The sequence below is a fragment of the Convolutriloba macropyga genome, chromosome 9, assembly GCF_964194025.1.
Source record: "Convolutriloba macropyga chromosome 9, txConMacr16.3, whole genome shotgun sequence".
Lineage (NCBI taxonomy): Eukaryota > Metazoa > Xenacoelomorpha > Acoela > Convolutidae > Convolutriloba > Convolutriloba macropyga.
In genome coordinates this window covers 61,678,668-61,700,116 of record NC_134476.1, presented here as the reverse complement: position 1 = coordinate 61,700,116, position 21,449 = coordinate 61,678,668, and the positions used below count along the sequence as shown (strand labels likewise).

At 38.0% G+C, this 21,449-nt stretch overlaps 1 protein-coding gene across 1 annotated transcript in view; it reads left to right on the top strand.

The window, feature by feature from the left end:
• Nucleotides 1-21,449, top strand: part of LOC142346286 (BBSome complex member BBS1-like) — a 176,788-nt gene that overhangs the window by 78,517 nt on the left and 76,822 nt on the right. Inside the window, exons 14-15 of the mRNA XM_075398800.1 lie at nucleotides 1,405-1,525; nucleotides 17,371-17,495. Of these exons, the coding sequence (XP_075254915.1) occupies nucleotides 1,405-1,525; nucleotides 17,371-17,495 (246 nt within the window). The remainder of the gene's footprint in view (nucleotides 1-1,404; nucleotides 1,526-17,370; nucleotides 17,496-21,449) is intronic.

The following is a 21,449-nucleotide window of genomic DNA, read 5'->3' as shown; positions in this document are numbered from 1 at the left end:
GTTAAAACCTCGATAACCTCCTGTAAAAAACGAAAATCGAAGAAATCTTTTTATTCCATATTCTATGCTGGACGAGCTTTCTAATGATACCAGTCTCAACTCTCTACGATGAATATATCGATCGGCCAAAATTGTCTGGACAAAAAACCCATTTGAGCATATAGTTCCTCCCCCCCCCCCCTCCCCCTCAAGAGGGGTCGGAACAATAATAGTTCGATAGGAATATTAAATTGAGTGTAGTTATTAACGTTTTTTAAATATTTTTAGGGCGTTTTGCATCAATTTTAACTTTTTCCTAACTGCAATTATTTTTGTAATTGGTTGGTTTAGTTGAATTGGATATCAACTAAGGTGTTTTAGTAAATTTCTCATTGAGTTGAAACAAATTTCTCACTGAGGAAACACCCGTTCAAGGAGATGGTCTTGGTGTTGTATAATGAGTTTATTACATTTTATAGCTGTAAGCTGATCGTGGCTGAATTACGATTTTCTTTGCTAGTTACCGTAGTTGATCTCAAACTGATGTTCAGTTTTTGAGCAGAAACAGTCAGTCATGTTCATTGATTTGAACGGCCCGCCAACTGATTAGTCGTGCGTAATGTCAGAAAGAAAGAACAAATTTATTTCTCCGTTCGCTTTGCATTAAACAACAGAAAAAAAAGATTTAGTAAAATTGAGGTTTGGAGAGGACAGACAACAGATCTTTAGATCCACAAGCGTCTGCAGCTGTGTCAAATGCTCAAGTAATTCATGCGAAATATTTTTTTCAAATTATGTACTTCGATATTAGGGGACCATGGTTCTCTCGTTGTATTATATTTTTGACGTATCATACTCAGGTGAATTTACTAAACGCCATTTAAACCAAGCAAAGAGCAGATATTTGTTTTACTTTTTTACTCTATTCTATAGCGTTAGTTTTGATATCTTTTCGTTTTATAAGTCTTACTTCACCTCACCTCATCTCTTCCCCCTAAACTCCAAATTAAATTAAGAGCCATGTGTTGGTGTCGAAGCTAGGTTTTTATATATGAAGAGCTCTATTGGTTACTAATTTAACTAGGGGGTTGTTAAATCAATTTTTAATGCTCCAAAGTGTTCGGTCATATGATCCACCAATGTCTGTAACTGTTTGTTCCGAAAACTTCTCGGAAAAAATTAATTTTTGCAAGTTGTAGGCTATATAGATCTGATTCAATATAATTCTGCATTTAGGTGTGTTTTAAAATGTCCTCTGTGAAGCAAATGAACGAGTGATGAGAGAAATAACGAAACGCTGTTTACTTTCTTTGTGATTAACCAAATGAGAAATATGAACAAGCGGAGATGAGCTTTATAAACAATTAAATTGTATTTGTCTTTCCAGTTATATAGGAGGATGATTGCATGTGGTGTGTGTTTAAGGGAAAGTGCAGAAGTAAAACTGTGGACAGAATTGTCCTCTCAGGCAGTGGGTCTTGTCAGGACAGGGAAGTTCTTCATGATTGCTTGCATGGATCATACTCTCAACTGCTACACTCCCAAGGTATTTCAGAAAGAATCTGTCAATGATCTTGTGCGATTTAGATCTACAAACAGTTTTCTATCTTTCTCTAGGCTAACTGACGTAACTTTGTTTTAGATCAAATGTTTTTTTAAACTTTTTCTATTTTATGGGTACGGCTCAAAAATGATCTGATATCTGCTACTGACTTTTCATCGCTCGCAAATTGATTTCTGATTAATTGAAGAAGATACTTTCAAGAAACTATATCTTGGTCTGATTTAAGTTTATTAATTGCCGCCCTGATCTCAGCAGGCTATTATTGCGCTCCCATTTTTTTTATAATTCAAAGAGTTTGGTTTGTATTGGGGAGCTGTCTTTTTTAATAGCCCTCGTCAGCCTCTCAAAGGCTAGGCGCTCTCCTTTTTAAGACTCGAAGGATCTTTATGGTTTCATTTTTCAATAGCCGCCTCAGCTTCTCAGCTGGCTATTATAGCGCTCCTATTTTTTTTTACTTTTGCTACTAAAGGTTTTCGCTTTACCGTAGTTCACAGCTTGTTCAACGTTTTGCGTGAAATCTTTTTGACCTCTCTAGGCTAGTTTCACTCTTCGCTCATTCTGCTCAAAGTCCTTTTAGACAACAGTTTTTCAGAAAGCAATTCAAAATGAACAGAGTCAGTATCAGAAAACGAAATCAGAAATAGAAACGGGATTAACCCATAAATTTTAGATGCCCGTAGCTCGTTCTTGTAATTGTTCTTATAATTATTAGTTACCATCCCTCATGCTTATTGGTATTGATACTGGCCCTGTCGTCTCACGATGAAACAGGAGTATGTTCATTTACGAAATGACATCAAAATGAATTGCACTTTAAAATTGTTTTCGTACAAAAATCGTTTTTCATTATTTTTTCAAAATCCCAATCATGGTAATGGGTATCAACGGTGGCTATTCTGCGGCAATTTGTGGGGTATGTTTTGATAAGTGATTGAGCAAAAAAACCGGAAGTTCAGCCAGTGAGTAAAGTTTTAAAAAATTGTTTCAGTGAACAAATTCGAAGAGCGGGGAAAAGAGAGTGGCTCTTTTAATTGCTCTCGAACGAAGTGCGTAGTAATTTTTGTAAACGTTTTTGGCTCAACCGTCTATGAGCTTTTCTTCGATCATTCTTTGTCTTCTCAAGTGACTTTTTTTCGCTTTCGTTCTTCATTTTTGAGTGATCTCTATTGCGCTCACTCCGAATTAAAGCTTGTTGCTAAAATAAAATTGATTGAAACATATTAACAAGAAGGGCCTGGTAGTTGAGTTGGCAGTCCTTCTGGTGATGGATCAAGAAGTCCATTGATCAAATCCCGGCGTGGTCAACTAATTTTGCACACGAAAAAAAAATTTATCTGGGCTACAGCCCCTGATATAAATTGCCTAGCCTTTCGTTCGCGAGCACTTTTTCCGACATTAGTCGGTTTATGCTTTTTCATGCCTTTGAAACACCGAGAAATATAGATGTGAAATTGTTCTCTAAGCAAGGAATTTTTTATTCACGTGCGGTTTGAAGCTGTTTATAGCTGCGAAGCTGTAAGCTGAGAGGAGCTACATTGCGGTGCTCTTGGTTTCGTCGTTTGACGCTCTTTTTTTGTTTTACATTTGTTCACACCTCAAAGCTGAAATCTAAAATTTTCTGAATGACTTCTTCCTCTCACTAACTGCTTTTGCGCGCGTGACATCATTTCTCACTCGCTCTAGCAAATGTTTTTTACGTGATTAGATTTTGATCATAAGTAACTCACCTCACTCAATAAAATGACTTTTGCACCTTATCAAAGGAACTTATATGTGTAATAAGGGTACCTAATGAAAGAGCTTCTGCGCTATGAATTTTAACAAGCTTTACTAGTTTATCGTGTTATTTATTTACATAGCTTTTTGAGCGGCGTCGATAACTTTTTAAAATTATATCTGTATTGGTTTCCATATCATACGGATCGCAATTCTATTCTTTCGCAGCTATTCCGACAATCTGACGGCTATGTTTGTTTTGTTTTTTGAAACTTCTGTGTTGCATAAAAGGATATTTCAGGCTAAAGTTATAGTTTTCGGGTTGTTTTGATAATGTTTTAATGGTTTGTTGTAATTGAAAGGAGTTTTACGCTAACTTGAATGTTTTAACTACTTGAAGGTTTTAAGGCTTTTTTATGATATTGGGACCTTTTTGTATTTTATTGATTTTGCTTGTAGCTGAATATAAGCTTAACGCTCGTGGACAGTTTCAATTACAATTTAAATACAGGGTCTTTGGCACCAAACATTTTTTCTGAATTCTGACAAAAAGTTGTGAAAATCTTAATTTCTTAGTTTTTGCTTTATTTTTAAATTAGCGATGTTTTTGTGCTCATTTTGGGTTTTTTGTGTCAGCAATTAAATTGTCTCGGTTATTTGAAATACTGTTTTTTTTGTATTTGTACTTGTAGAAATTAAAAAAATAATATATATTTTACTCTTTAATTTTTTTTTCATTCCAATTAAAATAGTTTTTCCTCTTCTTTGCTGCTCAGTGCCCCCAGAAACTATTTATTCGACAGGCTGCTTTTTGGCGGAGACATCTTCGAGTCGTTTCGAGAATTCTTCCGGCTATGTTGTTATTTCGCTTTATTTTTTATCACTTTTCTTTTTACATAAGTTAGGGCTTTCGCGCTTGATTTCCGACTTACCTCACTCACTGTTTCAACTAAATGGATTTTAGTTTTGTTCAGGCATTGAATTACGCAATGTTTTACGCAATGCAGTGGATACAGCCTTAGTCAATAGAGCAAATTGAAAAAGGGGATAAACCGTTAAAGCCCGTTCTTTTAGTCAGAGTACCTTGCTTTGTCAAAGTGCCTTAGAGGGATTGTTTGCTGCTATTATTATTAAACTTAATAGCTTTCATTTTAGAAGCTGAATTAACTATAATTTTAGAATCTAAGACATTGCACACCGAATTAGAACATTTTTCAAAGTTTGGAAAAAATTCTGTCAATTTCTTTTTTTTTCTGTTTCAATACTGATATGCTTTAAATGCGTTAACGGCTGCTGTTTTCCGGCAATCTGGCGGCTATGTTTTTGTAATATGTTTTCACACATTTTTCAATGAGTTTGATCTTTCAAAACTGGATAAACAGTTAAGGCCCACTGGCCATTAACTTTCATTAGAGCTCCAAAGCTGGATTTTAGTAGTCCCTTAAGTGCTTAGAGTGGTGCAGCTGGTAGGAAGACCGTAATAAAAAGTATAAAGATCATTTTTGGGAGTTTTTGAGCCCAAAATGTTTTAATTTTTTTTAAAGTTTTTTTTTCAAGTTTTTAATAGCCGATCATGCTCCGAGTTTATCAATTTTTTGGGTCAGTCAGACGTTCTTTAGCCTTGAAATTGGGTCTTGAAATTTTTTAAGGTATTCCAGATGAAATATGCAAGAGACAAAAAATAGTTTTCAAACATATGAGTATAGCAAGTTTAGACACTTTCAAAAGATTTGCAATTGTCTTAAGTGTAGGAATGGAAAGTTAAACTTAAGCTTTTTTCGGAAAAGAACCAAATTAATACTGACCTTGAATTATTCACAACACAAAAGCGAATTCTAAATTTGAAACTGTACAAAGATAATAATGGTAAAGAAATTTAAACTGATGAGAATGGTTGAATAAGTAAATATTGATTCTGATAAAGATTATATCATGGATTGAACACCAAAATTCTCACCCACGTAATATTGGATTAGAAACCCAAATTAGGGGCCTAAGTCATGAATGACCTTCTGAAAACTTTTCCCAAAAAGGTATTTTTCTCACAAAGATTTGGAACATTTGGTAAAAATAGGACTAAACTATCATAACCAAACATAGATTAGCAGTATATATACGGCTCAATTTCAGCCAATTTTTGTAACCAAAATCAGTCTGAAAATAGTTATATTGTCGTGATAATCGAAATTTCGGATTGAGTTAACAGATCTCTGTCGTGGTACTGAACTTGTAATAATTGTTGAAACTAGTATACCCTGGTAATTATACTTTTCGTTAATTTAACTTAGCAAATTTTCAACTACTTTCTCTTTTTGGACCTTTTCTTATAAATTAGTAGAGTTTAAACTGGTATCTAGTAGATATTTGTTAAACACTTTGATACGTGGCACTCATAGGCATTTGTAACTAGTTGTTTTGAAGGAACCATAGTCTTGTAATAATTAGGACTGGGTAAAACTTAATCGTTTCTTTCGGTTTTCTGTTAATCAAAAGCGTACTTGTACAACTTTGGTAACTTCACAATACATCTCTAAGGATCTGAAATCATACTCAATCTAGCTTCAATTTATTGGATTTAAATTAGTTTGGTGACTAGTAAAGTAGTGATCAACCAATCAATAATTAGGTTAAGTTAGGTTAACGGACTGGAGGACAGCTTCGAGTCCAGGACAACATCAAGACGATTGATTTTTCAGAGTATTAATCGGCCAAGCTCCTTCCAGGAGACCGCATAGTGAAGCCACTCTGAGGGTAGGCCTGCCTGCTCGCAGAAGACTTGGCAAGTTAAGTTAGCCCATGTAGTATGGAATGGTGAACCAAGTAGACAATTAAAAAGGTCTGCAGTAACCTGAAGTACCTGATGGGCAATGTCTTAACGTTCTATCAAGTTGGTTAATACTCGTCTGGTTGGGTTGTGGAGTGAACACCGACGAGCTCTTCACGTCATCTACTATTTATTTTAAGTATATTGGTTGATCGATTAATTAGAAACTGAATTGAGGACCTGGTATAATTCTCAATCTTAGAGTCACCAATTTATTTCATTTTGTAAAGCATTTCTTAGAAGCTAAAATATCATATAACATAGAAAGGCATTACCAACATATTTTGATAACATTATTATTAGCAATTGACTACAGTTCTATAGCGCCTGAAAATACTTTCTTTAGGACTTGAACGGAGGGCCTGGTATAACCCTTCAGTCTAGTTAAGAGTAGTAGGTTTTGTGAAATTACTATCCAGTCCAGTAGTTTTCTCTAAGATAGATTCTAGGAACAATTGTGGAATTGTGAATAGGGTAAAACCTCCAACCTAAATATTCAGATTCTATATTGGCGACCACAGAGAGATTCTTCTGATTAGAAGGCGGTTTTGCATTTTACAAAAAAAAACTCAGAATTGAAATTTGAGAGAACCGATGAATTAGATCTTTGGAATACGTTCCAAAGGTAAAACTCATTTATATTTTTTTTGTGTCATTTGGTTTTGCATCGAAAATTACTTCAATTACCAAAAATGAACAACGCACCAAACAACCAGCAACAGCAACAACAGAACCAGGCGAACAATCAGCAGCAAATAGTCGTAGCACCACCCCTTCTCACACCCCTCCGATACCCCAGCCGCGACTTCGAGAGTTGCGAAAGATGGGTTCGACACTTCGAATCCATGTCAAACGCCAATAATTGGGATGACCAGAGACAACGCGAGGTCATGCCCACGTGTTTGAACAGTTATGCGTTAGATGAGTATTACAATCTCCCCAATCATTACTTTCAACAAGTGCAAGGACAACCAGCCCCGACCATAGCGAGAGTTCTGAACGCTCTTAACAACAGAATCGTCGACTTTCCCAACGCAAGCACGCACCGAATTCAAAAATCTTCAACAATTGGAATCAGAGTCAATCCAAGAGTTCTCAAGGCGAGTTCGTAAGTTAGGAGAGGCAGCCAATGCTCATCTTGATGTTGCGGGACGACAGGAAGCTAACAAAGATGCCTTTGTGGACGGACTGTTGGACAGCAAAATCAGATACACACTCCTGAAGGAAGAACCGGGAAGCTTCAATGCAGCTACACAACGGGCCATTGCGCTAGACGCCATCAGTAAAGCGGAATCCAGTCGACTGCGAGGACGAAGAAACGGGCATGTGAGATGGACAAAGGTGAACAGGATCATGATGAGTCAGCAGCAGCTGACTTTAGAGCACTCAACACCAGTCTGTCATCGGGTTTCAATCAAATGATCGAGTTTCAGACCAGAAGCTTCAATAAGATGCTAGAGCAGCAAGAGCGACATACACAGATCATGGAGAAGATTCTTGAGACCCAAACAAGATTTCTATCCGAATCAAGTCAACCCAGATTTCAGAGTAGAAGTCCGGGAAGACCGGAAGGCTTTCGACCCAGAACGTCTGCGATGCAGTGCTATAATTGCCGCGAGTTTGGGCACTTGTTCAATCAGTGCCCACAGAAAGGAACAATACAACCTGGTTTACCCGCAAACTTGGACACCGATAGACAACCAATCGTAAAAAGCATTTTACAGAGAGCGAACCCAGAACAAGTGAGCAATATCAACAAAGTTCAAGCCGAAGCAGTCTTTGGACCTACAGTCTACGTGATGGTTGATCTTGACGGACATAAATACAAAGCGTTAGTGGATACTGGGAGCAATGTGAACATTCTATCAGAAAAAGCTTAATCACAGTACGAACAGCGTTCCAAACTAAGACCTTTCCGAGAACAAGTTCTTTCGGCCACCAATGATCCTTTCGAAATACTTGGCGTTTTTACTGGCGAAATAACGTTCGACACCGGGGTTAAAGTGAAAGCCGATCTCCTGGTGACCCCAAACACAGACGTGCCTTTGATACTTGGAACCCAGGTGATGGAGGAGAATAAAGTATCAATCGACTTCCTTTCTAAGCAGCTCATGATGGAGAAGGAAAGCAATGTGGTAAATTTGCAATTTGCCTATAAACCTGAAGTCCCCAGGCACGTACGTCTTTGTGAGACGGAAGCAGAATCTGGTCTTGATCAAATTGAAACAACGGAAGAAACACAGCACAGGGCAACTGCAGAAACAAACCTAACCCTATCATGCGATGAAGAGTTGGAACGGATTTGTTCTTTAGCAATTCCAGACAGAAACCAACAAACAGACGACAGAAGAACACTGCTACGAGAGTTCAGAGATGTGTTTGCAATGAACGACAACGAACTTGGACAGACACACTTGGTTCAGCATGAAATTGACACAGGTGATACGCTGCCCATCAAGCTTGCACCCCATAGACTTGCACCTGGAAAGATCACTGTGGTTAAGAAGGAGATTGAGGACATGTTGGCACGAAACATTATCCGACCATCAAACAGCCCGTACAGTGCACCAATCGTTCTCGTTACCAAAAAGGATGGGAGCAATCGAATGTGCACAGACTTCAGACGACTAAACGAAGTAACAAAGAAAGACGCTTTTCCCCTTCCGCGAATTGACCAGATACTGGATCATCTTCACGGAGCAACGATTTTCTCAAGCCTCGACCTAGCCTCTGGATATTGGCAGGTCCCATTAGCTGAGAGTGCTATACCAAAAAACTGCGTTCGTCACTCCCGATGGTGGACACTATGAGTACCTCAGACTTCCATTTGGACTTTGCAATGCACCAGGAACCTTCCAGCGACTTATGACAAGCATCTTCAATGAATATCTCTTCTCGTTCGTCCTCATGTTCTTGGACGACGTTCTGGTGTTTAGTAGGAATGTGGAGGAACACGAAAAACACATGCGCCTCGTTTTTCACGCTCTTCGCCAGGCCAATCTTAAACTCAAACCCAAGAAATGCCGCCTCTTTCAAGAATCCGTAACCTATCTGGGATACAAACTGAGCCCAGAGGGAATTGCACCAGATGAAAACAAACTCGTTGCAGTACGGGACTGGAAACGACCAGAAAACGTTACCGAAGTGAGGGCTTTTATTGGATTTTGCAGTTACTACAGACGGTTCATCAAAGACTTCGCTGGGATAGCGAAACCTCTTCACCAGATAACAAAAAAGAACAGCCGTTTCACTTGGAACCCTGAATGCCATAATGCGTTCGAAAAACTGAAAGCGGCTTTGATTGATAGCTCAGTACTCAAGCATCCGGACTACAACTCTCCTTTTATTGTGGACACGGATGCAAGTGACAACAGTCTTGGGGCAGTACTCTCGAATATTGTCGATGGAGTAGAATACCCAGTGGCTTTCGCAAGCAGAGTTTTGACCCCAGCAGAATGTCGTTACTCAACAACAAAAAGAGAAGCATTAGCAGTCATTCAGGCGATGAAATGTTTCAAGCCTTACATTTGGGGAACTCAATTTGTGCTCAGAACAGATCATGCATCGCTACAGTGGTTATTTAGACAAAACAATGACGGGATGATATTCAGGATGCTACAAAGACTGCAAGAGTTTGATTTTCAAGTAGTACATAGACCAGGAGACAAGCACGGGAATGCAGATGGACTGTCAAGACAGTGCAGCATCACACCTGAGCTAACTGAAGCTGAGAGACTGGATATGTTTGGAAGTTGCCCATCAGCTAACTCTTTGGAAGACGCCCTCGGAAGAATTAACTTAGTTACAGCAGAGGACACGAACGAAACAATGAGTATCCAATTTCAAGAAGACGTAAACTCACTTAGACTGGCTCAAAGAAACGATCCCTGCTTACGTCTCATCTTGCATTGGGCAAACGCTGAGAAACATCCAGACCAAAATCCGCTGAGAGACTTAAAAATCAAGAAGGCAAACGCAATAGCACAAGGAGAAGATGCAGTAGCGATGTGGGGCCTTTGGGACCAGATGGAACTGACTGATGGCGTGCTGTACAGGAAGTGGCATGTAGAAGGAAGCAATACAACACAAAAACAACTTGTAGTACCGCAGGGACTCAGAGAGACAGTTTTGGAACAACTTCACGATTCAAAACTCAGTGGAGGCCATTTTGCTTTTCAAAAAATCTTGGACAGGGCAAGACAGAGGTTTTGGTGGCCCAATATGAGAAAAGACATTGAACGAAAATGTGAGAACTGCACCCTGTGTCAAGCACGAAGTACCGCTGGAAAGAAAAGAATAGCCCCTCTCCAGACCATCAACGTTGGGATCCGATTCAGCAAAGTGGCAGCAGATATCCTAGGTCCTGTTACCCGAGCGAAGACAAGCTGTGCAAAATACATACTCGTGTTGACGGACTATTTTACAAAATACGTGGTTTGCGTTCCCTTAGAAAGAACTACGGCCGAAGATGTTGCTAGAGCAATTGTGGAGAAATGGGTTTTGACGTTTGGAGCACCTGATTGCCTACACACCGATCAAGGATCAAACTTCTGCAGCGAACTGCTACTGGAAGTGTGCAAAATTTTTGGAATAGAGAAGACCAGAACAGCTCCATATCACCCGCAGGGAAATGGTATGGTAGAACGTCACAACAGAGTTGTTGCGGATGTTATTTCCAAATATTGCGCAAACAATCCAAGTAGCTGGGATCAAATGATTCCCTATCTCAACTTCGTCTATAATACGACCGTACACAAAACAACAGGACAGACTCCATTCTCCCTTGTGTTTGGACAAGAATGCAAATACCCGATTGAGTTGCTACTCCCGAAAGCACCTGGTCACGAAATTGCCAAATACGAATTCGCAAGATGGCTCAACGAGCAATTCAGAGAAGCACATATGAATGCTAGAGAGACACTTGGTTACAAGCAAGAAAGACAGAAAGATATGTATCAGAAAAACGTTTTTGGAGAGGAATTGAAGCCGGGAGAGAGAGTCTGGCTTTTTGCACCCCACAAAGCGAAATCAAAAAAATTCTTCCTTCCATGGGACGGACCGTACAACATCATTGAGAAGACGTCAGAGGTCAATTACAAAATTTCAAAGGATGCGAATGCAAAGAAATGGCAGATAGTCCACTACAATCGATTGAAGCCTGTGAAGGAGGAAGACGAGTTACCCAGAATGGAAACGAGATCATCACATCAGGAGAAATGGCCCAGCCGCCAGAATACAAATGACCAGGAAGTTCCCATTGAAGTAAACAATCTAACTTTCACTCCAGAAGTTATATCAAAACGACCCAAACAAGAGAGTCCCTTCAAATGGATGGACGAAGATGAAGATTTTTTCTACGATCTCTTTGCAGAGCGAGAACATTCAACTAAAAGGCCCACTAAGACTAACATAGGAGCAGAACCGAACACTCCGGAACAAGCAACAACCCAAGAGAACCAGTCTCCTTTTGTAACAGCAGCCAAAGAGATTGAATCTACACCACTGCCCCAACGACCACACACGCCAAAAAATGTCTTGAGGGACCTCAGTGAAATACAGTCAACACCTGCAAGCGCCAAAAGGGAAATGTGCAAACCAAAAACATTTGCAGAACTTTTGGGAACCAAAACTGACGAAACAGTAAACTCCATCGCTAAAACCCGAGAAAGACACGCAGTGAAATACCCAAAACGATTCGGAATCGACGACGAATAAAAAAAAATAATATATATTTATATATATATATATATATATATATATATATATATATATATATAATATAATATATATATATATATATATATAATATATATATATGTCTTTATAAAAGAAACTTGATTAGGTTTCTCTATATAGCATTGCCTAAAAAATAAAAGATCAAAAGATGAGCCGAAATTTCTATTAACGACGGGGGCAATCGTAAAACATATTTGAATAGCACCAAATTAAAAAAAAAGAACTATCTTGCAAGTTAATGTAACACCGGTATTATGAAAAGAACTAATTAGCTCGAATACATTTCAGGGAGTTTGGGGGAATTTTTGTAGAATGTAGCACTCTTTCTAATACAGAAAAAATGCTATCTAGGTTTAGCGCAGTAATTAACCATAGTAGTGTTTAGATGTACAACTTTGTGATATTTATATTAATACTTGCGGTACGACAGCAAACAGCGGAGAGTGCACGAACTACTGCGCATGTTCTCTTCCAACCTCAAACTCCAGTTTCATTGGCTGACTCATATCTGACTGTGGATATCGCAGTCCCACTTCCAAAGCTGTTGAACGTGGATCTCCGACCAATTTATAAATTCTCTTCAAAACTTCATCAATTGGAACAGAAAACATGGAAGAGCTCCCAGTTTTACAACAACCCAGAAATAAGCGCACTATTACAGCACCACTTTGACGGAATAATCTCATCTATTCAGACAGAATACGAAAGAGCAGAGAAGGAAAGGACAAAGCTTGTCAAAGAAGTAGCATCGTTTGTAAACCAGACTATCACTCTTCAGCGACAGAGACGATCACCACTGCTGTTTGCAATGGGAGCTGCGACGGCGATAACTTTGGAACCCTTACTGGAAAAAGCAGGCTGCAGGCTACTCTCAATTTTTGGTCTGTGTGAAAGCTCCAAGCGAAAGATGGAACAACTGGAAGGACGGTTGCACTATTTGGAATCAAGAATGGTTCACCTACACAACGAAGAAAAAGAGTCTATTCAGGTCATGGCCAGCAGTAGTTTGAAGCTTCATGAAGACACACGAAAAGTGCTAAACTATTCAAAGGATAACGTTGAGATTCTGCAAACAAACCTGGAGATGCTTCAAAAAACAATGGAAGAAATACAAGCCCAAGCCTGTGATCATCGAATGTCTGACGTTTTTATGTATGCCTTTCGCGCCCAAAGTGCAATTAACAACGTATCGTGGACTCTCAATGCTATGCACAGTGAGTTGCAAGTACAAACGCTATATTTGACGGAACAGAGAAACATGTTTATTACAAGCATTGGAGTGCTATCCAAAGAAACACTGCCAACCGCACTAGTACCCTACGAGGATTTACGGAAAATAATTACAACTCTGAAGCTGGGAGACAAAAAATGTTCAATCGCACACGACCACTCAAGTTTACTTTACAGCCTGCCCTTAGTGAGAAATGTTTTTTCCAATCCACACGGACTGTTAATCACAATGGAGCTTCCAGTGTACAGTGGTGAACCAATCCACGATGCCTACAAAGCAATCCCTCTGCCGCAACCAATCAAGAACACAACAACGGCCGCAATTCTAAAATTAGAAAGGAGCTATTTGAGCGTATCAAGGCGAGAAGAAAGCTATGCCGAAATGAAGAGTGAGGAATATCTGTCTTGTTGGGGGACACAATTGCTTAGACTTTGCACTAAGCCAGTAGCGTTAGTGAGTGCGCAAGATCAACTCTGCTTGACTTCACTCCTATACAATCACGAGGTGGCTGCTTTGAAGACTTGCACACGAGAAGTAACCGAATTGCCAATTTTACCGACAGCAATCTACCTTGGGAACTCTATGTACCTCCTCAACGCGGCAGACGATCAACAATTTCTTTATAACATAACGTACAGTGGGGGCAGAAAGTTTTTAAACCGTGTACCAGCCTGTAAAAGTTGCCTAGTGCATCCCCCCTGCAATGGAAAACTGGTTCACCCGCAGAATGGACTGGTCATGTTGCCCGATCCAGCATATTGTCTTCAACACAGTGGACTGATAACAACAATCACAACTCCCGAACTACTGGATACCGCTTTCGACATCCCGAGCTTTCCAGCGGTCACGCCTACAGAAGAGAGTCGGAACTTGATCTTGCATAGGATCAGATCGGCACTCAAGGATGTCCCTACGCTTGATGTCACGCCTGAATTAGTCAGTGAGATGGTAGACAAAATCCATCAACAACTTTCTGACGAAAACAACTTCAAATCCTTTGGCCATGGGTCAACACTGCATACATTTAAAGAGCTGGCTGGTCTGCTTGGTTTCTCTTTATGGTGTCTTGCCCTTGTCCTTCTGGCTGTCTGGACAGGGAAGAAGTGTTACCAGTCCAAGAACACTACGAAACATATTCATAATTTGCCCAACGATGATCAACGAGATATCGGAACTGACATGCAGTTTGAGGAGAGATTAAACTTAGTTGAGAGAATGCGAAATGAGGAGACTAGCGCTGATTAAAAGAAAAAAAAATGTCGTACCAAAATATGGTGATGGTGCTTTTATATACTTATACTCTAATTTCACTTTTTTGTACTATTCAGGAGAATAGTTTAGTCCGGATGGGTGGGATGTAGGAATGGAAAGTTAAACTTAAGCTTTTTTTCGGAAAAGAACCAAATTAATACTGACCTTGAATTATTCACAACACAAAAGCGAATTCTAAATTTAAAACTGTACAAAGATAATAATGGTAAAGAAATTTAAACTGATGAGAATGGTTGAATAAGTAAATATTGATTCTGATAAAGATTATATCATGGATTGAACACCAAAATTCTCACCCATGTAATATTGGAGTAGAAACCCAAATTAGGGGCCTAAGTCATGAATGACCTTCTGAAAACTTTTCCCAAAAAGGTATTTTTCTCACAAAGATTTGGAACATTTAGTAAAAATAGGACTAAACTATCATAACCAAACATAGATTAGCAGTATATATACGGCTCAATTTCAGCCAATTTTTGTAACCAAAATCAGTCTGAAAATAGTTATATTGTCGTGATAATCGAAATTTCGGATTGAGTTAACAGATCTCTGTCGTGGTACTGAACTTGTAATAATTGTTGAAACTAGTATACCCTGGTAATTATACTTTTCGTTAATTTAACTTAGCAAATTTTCAACTACTTTCTTTTTTTGGACCTTTTCTTATAAATTAGTAGAGTTTAAACTGGTATCTAGTAGATATTTGTTAAACACTTTGATACGTGGCACTCATAGGCATTTGTAACTAGTTGTTTTGAAGGAACCATAGTCTTGTAATAATTAGGACTGGGTAAAACTTAATCGTTTCTTTCGGTTTTCTGTTAATCAAAAGCGTACTTGTACTACTTTGGTAACTTCACAATACATCTCTAAGGATCTGATATCATACTCAATCTAGCTTCAATTTATTGGATTTAAATTAGTTTGGTGACTAGTAAAGTAGTGATCAACCAATCAATAATTAGGTTAAGTTAGGTTAACGGACTGGAGGACAGCTTCGAGTCCAGGACAACATCAAGACGATTGATTTTTCAGAGTATTAATCGGCCAAGCTCCTTCCAGGAGACCGCATAGTGAAGCCACTCTGAGGGTAGGCCTGCCTGCTCGTAGAAGACTTGGCAAGTTAAGTTAACCCATGTAGTATGGAATGGTGAACCAAGTAGACAATTAAAAAGGTCTGCAGTAACCTGAAGTACCTGATGGGCAATGTCTTAACGTTCTATCAAGTTGGTTAATACTCGTCTGGTTGGGTTGTGGAGTGAACACTGACGAGCTCTTCACGTCATCTACTATTTATTTTAAGTATATTGGTTGATCGATTAATTAGAAACTGAATTGAGGACCTGGTATAATTCTCAATCTTAGAGTCACCAATTTATTTCATTTTGTAAAGCATTTCTTAGAAGCTAAAATATCATAACATAGAAAGGCATTACCAACATATTTTAATAACATTATTATTAGCAATTGACTACAGTTCTATAGCGCCTGAAAATACTTTCTTTAGGACTTGAACGGAGGGCCTGGTATAACCCTTCAGTCTAGTTAAGAGTAGTAGGTTTTGTGAAGTTACTATCCAGTCCAGTAGTTTTCTCTAGGAACAATTGTGGAATTGTGAATAGGGTAAAACCTCCACCCTACATATTCAGATTCTATATTAAGTGGTTGTCATTTCTCGAGTTTTTGTATCCTTAGTGGCCAATAATGCCCTTGCATGGCTTGTGGGTGTGTTAATGGTTATATTCGATTGCATAGAATTTGGCGTTGAGAGTAAAAGCTTCAAAAGTTTTTGCATTGACTTTATTTTTGTTCAGTTTGTTTTCAAGTTTTTAGACTGTTTGTCTTTTTGACTGGCTTTGTCCAATTGCTCAGCTGGTGAGATACAGTAGTTCTGAATTTTGTTTTTGAATTCTTTGGATTGTATTGGACTTGTCCTGCTTTCTTTCTTTACTTTAACTAAAAATTTTTTTGCTTACCTCATTTTGCCGCTTTTCGACATTTTTCGTTGAAGTCTTTGACTTCTTCAGTCTAGTTTCATTCTGCTCAAATTGCTTTTAAACAGCAGTTGCTCTCAAAGCAATCTAAAATGATCGGAGTCATGAAAAACGAAATCATTTATAGAAACCGGATAAACCTATAAAGCCCAATTTTAGATGCCCGCTGCTTGAAGTTTGTTTGTATAAGTTACAGTTACCATCTCTAATTCTTACTGGCATTGATACTGTAGCCGCTGTATCCTCTCATTAAGTAACAGGAGTGTCTTAGAACAAAATGAAATCAAAATAATTTGCACTTTAAAAAAGTGTTCTTCCATAAATCATTTTTTGTTCTTTCAAACACAATCTGCGTTATGGGAATTAATGGCGGCTATTTTCCGACAATATACCGTGTATTTTTTATTTGAGGTCAGCTAATAGAAACAAGAAAAAGTTCATATTTAATTGGCGGCTGTTTTCCGGCAATCATTTCCCAAAAGACAACTGCTAGGAGGCTTGAATTTGAAATTTTTAGCCTGCAACTTTTGCTGTTGCTCGCTAAATGTAGTTTGTCGAAATTATAAAATCATTTATCACTAGTTGCAGCTTTGTGCAGCCCGTGATTGTAAGGATTGTTTGTTTATTCTGAATTTCATGAACTCTTATGCACAACAATTGGATTGATTTTGAGTTGAAAAGTCATCTTGCTTTTGTTCAGTCTATAAATCGTTGTTAAGTATTCTTTTAATGCTTTTTGTTTGACCTGATTGCTCTCAGAAATGGTTTGTTTTCAAGAAGTAAACAAATTCCTATCGTTTTTCAAGGTGGCTAATGTATCTGCTGCTTTGGCACTTGACTGTTATTGGTTGAAATTCTTGTACTCTTTTCAGATGTTGATTCATCTGATTGACCGATGAATCGTTAAACTATTTTTTCGATGACTTTTGCGACTATTGTATGGCTTAATTTGTACAGCTTTTTATAATTGTAGATCTCCTCTGATAAGCGATTTGGGAATTTTTCATATGGATTTGTTAGTTATGTGTCTGATGTTTATCTGAGACTTTTTCAGGGCAAAAAAGCGTGGGCCATCACAGCCCCAGGTGCAATTCTAGCCACTGAGTTGATGGAGCACAAGTCAAGAGGATTTCAGGCTGTATTGGTTGCACTGGACAATAGACAGATCCGCATCTACAGGTAAGCACATTCTTCTATTAGTCTCTTGCTCTATATGGACACCAATCAACGTAGGTATGCACTAATGCGGAGCGGCTATAATTAGAAATCATGTTAAAAATAATAATAATTGTTTCTGCGTAATTGCAGCGGCGCAGCAATTTTAAGTGTGCAGTGCATTAACAGTAGCCTTTTTCAGCTGTCCTTTTCTGTTATTTCCGGCTGTTCACATTCCTGGCCGTTCATTTTGTGCGCATGAAAGCTCTTTTTGGTGACTATTGCCACTTTTTTGCGTCTGAAGCTTAAACGTGGTACTGTTATTGCATCCAAGATTTGCCAGGCTATGGTCAACCTGAAGCTGTGAGCTCTCATCCTCACACGGAGAGCTTCACGGAGGCAAGGGATTGAACTATAGATCCTTGGCGTGTGAATCACAGACCTTACCTCAATATCACCTCGCTATCACATCTCAATAGGAGGTGGAGTAGTTACCAGCATTTGGTGTTTTTAATAGCCACATTATTACAAATCAAGGAACTTTATTAGGGTGCTGTCTCCGACGATCTGTTCACAAATTTTGAAGACAAATTGGAGAAGTGATTTTGGCCGCGCGCGAATCAGGAAGTGGAGCCAAAAAGCGAGTTAAGTTTTTTCTAAAAATTTAAAGTAGATTAGAAAAACGGTGTTGGAAAAGAAAACAAAATAAATAGGTTTTTCGATTGTTTTTTTTTCATGCGCGGCTCTTTCGATTTTGCTTGAAGTTAGATAAGTTTGAAGCAATTATTGTAAACCTATTGGTCTTTTTAATAGCCGCGATGCGATAGCGGCTTTTTTGGGGACACCGTGTTTTTACAATTCAAAGAATTTGAATTGTGTTGGTGCGCTGTCTTTAAGATCTGTTAACGCTTTTTTCGGCTTTCTCACGTCAATGAGAAGTCAAATTAGAGCGGTGATTTTGGTCACACTGAAATAGGAAAGTGAGCAAAAATAGAGTATGTCTGAGGCGTGACTTTTTTTCAAAATACCTTTAAAGTGGAGTGGGAAATTGGAGTTTGAACAATTTGGCGGTTTTTGAGACGGATTTTTTTCAGTTGAGTCAATTTGACTTCTGTTTTCAGTTTTTCCTCTCCTTCAGTGCTTTTAAGACGGTACATATGGGTTCTAATTGTGCCTATTTGCCTTTGCTGGAATTTATCAAGGGACAGCTAAAGTTTTTTCTCATGACTTTGTCACTATTTGTTGTCATAAAATAATAGTGAATTTTAGATTTTGCCCCTTTTTTATTTATCTGTTGTCTTATTAATAGCCGCGAAGCGATAGTGGCTATTATTGGGGACATCGTGGTATTTTTTTCATTCGTCGTCTCCATCGATGATTTTTAAGACCTGACTTTTTAGAATTGACTTTTTCAATGACTGTAGTGACTTCTACTGCTTTGCAGTTAAAATCTGTGTGCGTGACGTCATTTCTGCTTTCAGGTCAATTGCATGATTTACCTCACTCACAAAAAATAACTTGTGAACTCACTTATTGAACTTCAAATTAGTGCCAAACGTTTATGCCCTAATTCTTGAGTGTTAGCCTTTAGTTTTTGATTTTATTAATTTTAATAAAGCTCTATTGGGTTTTTTCCTTATACAGCGTACGTGTCATAAAATTGACAGTCCGAATCCAACTCAAAAAGTCTAATGGTCTATTAAGGGACTGGTGGTCGATCTGTCTATTATATTTTTTTAGTTATTTCAGTTTATGGAAGGCCACAAGCGGGTCTCGAGGCTATTATCCGGAAATCTGCCGGCTATGTTCACTTATTATTGTCAATGACAGGTCCAGTTGGTTGCTAATGAGGCATAAAAGAACCTAAATAGTTGCCCAATTTAATAGCTAGTGGTTTTCATGACTGTGACACTACTTTTTCTCAAAAGTTTTGAATGAGATTTTGAGTTCTGCAAGTATTTTTTGTACTTGTTGATGCCTTATCATTTAATATCATTGGGGACAGTTCTCTAATGCTGCTAATAGGGGCTATTTTTTTCGTTTTAATCGTTTTTGATGAAAGCTAGAGCTTTTCATGACTTTGACACTAATTGTTTCCAATAATAATTATCGATTTTTTTGAGTTTTGCGAGTTTTTCTTTCCAACTTTGTCGTCTTAAATTTTAGTTCCATTATTGACAGCTCTCATTGGTTGCTGGAAAGGTTTCAATTAAAGCAAGTCATTTTAGTTCATAGCTATTGCTATTTATGACTTTTTTTACAAATAGCAATACTGATTTTTAGTTGTGCTAGTGTTTGTTGTACTTATCGCCGTGTTATCACTTAATCTATTTGACGACAGTTCTCAAAGGTGGTCATTGAGGAGTCAATTATTTGATGTGATTGTATCCTTCAGTAGTTGTTGCGTTCTGTGACTTTTATACTAAGTGTTTAAACAATGTTACACAAGTTTACGCGATGATATTCCTTAAATTATCCATAAATAATTGCTATAATATTCATTTACTTTCAAGGCCATATATAGACAGTATATCCATCTAGGCCTGTAACCCCTAAATTGTGTATGTTTATGAAAAATAACCGCAGGTTGACAGTTTACTGATAAACATATCAAGTGCCTAAAAGCCTCAATATTTACTTTTTTGAGTTTCTTGAAGATAAATTAAGGCTATTACTAGCTAAGTTTATTCAAATTATATCCGCTAAAAACCGCACTGCGAAACATCTAAATAAGTCCTTGAAAAATGACAGTTTTTCACATTATTTACTGCTAATATTAACCTCTGAAAACACCATGAGGAACACTCTTAAAATCAGTGCGTAACATGGTGACAGGAGTTACTAACTGTTTCCCAGTTTAGCGGACCAAAATTCCGAATAATTTTTTGATAAATTCGACATTTTCTTTCTTCTTTTGACGCTTTCTTTATCTTTTTCCACTTCATTACCTTAAGAACCTTCAATCAGCTTCCAGCACTTCCTTTCCGAGCAAGACGATAATGCAGAAAGCAGTAACAAAGGAAAGAATGGGTGGAAATTGTGTTTGTGTCTTTGTGGACAAAATGCAACAGTAATTCAAAAGTGTTTGAGTGAGCAACAACTGGAACAAACTCAACCACAGCCGTCACAACGGACAAAAACAACACAGGGTATTTGCAAATGAGGATATTGTGAGTAAATAAATTTGTAGAATTAATTTCGGTGCTTTATTTATGTCAATTTATAAAGAACAAATTCTCCCCGCTATCAATAATTGTCGCGCTTCCCCCAATTTTGTTGAACATATTGAAGGAAATAACATCAACTACACTCAAAATAGTAATAAAACACAAGTTCAGATAGTAACCGCTTTCTCTTCTTCAGTTTATAAATCCATCGTAATTTAGGTGCTAGATAAAGATGATAAACGTGTTGCAATTTATTGGACAGCAAAAAGTTTAAACCAAAAAGTTCGCAAATTCGGCCTTATTCGTAACAAACTTCAATCTGATACAGATATTAACCTTGACAACATCATTACTGATTACCAGATAACATCAGAATAAGCTAAATTACTGAAACCATTACTTAAATATTAACTAAAAGAGGTCAAAACCTAAATTTAAACAGAATAATAAAACAATTATATTTAATTTCCCCACCCAGCTCCGGAAGTTAATGAATCAAACAGTGACTTCGGTCATTATGCTGTTGCCTATTTGAGTGCAGCTTCCACAAGGCCTGTGCGGTCGTGGTCCCCACGAACTTTTCTAGACTAAGGGGCACTCTTTAGAGGTGAGACTTCGGCGGCCCATACGGCTTCAACTATATAAGTCTGACGATTCGACCGGAGCTTTAGGAATAGGTTCATAAGCAGTCCATCTTTATTATTTTCAGACCGAATGGTTTCAGTTGTTTCTTTTTCTGATCTCTTGTGCTACTCATTTAACTTGTTTATTGCTATTAACCAATTAATCTCTCCCATTAAGTTAAGTTAAG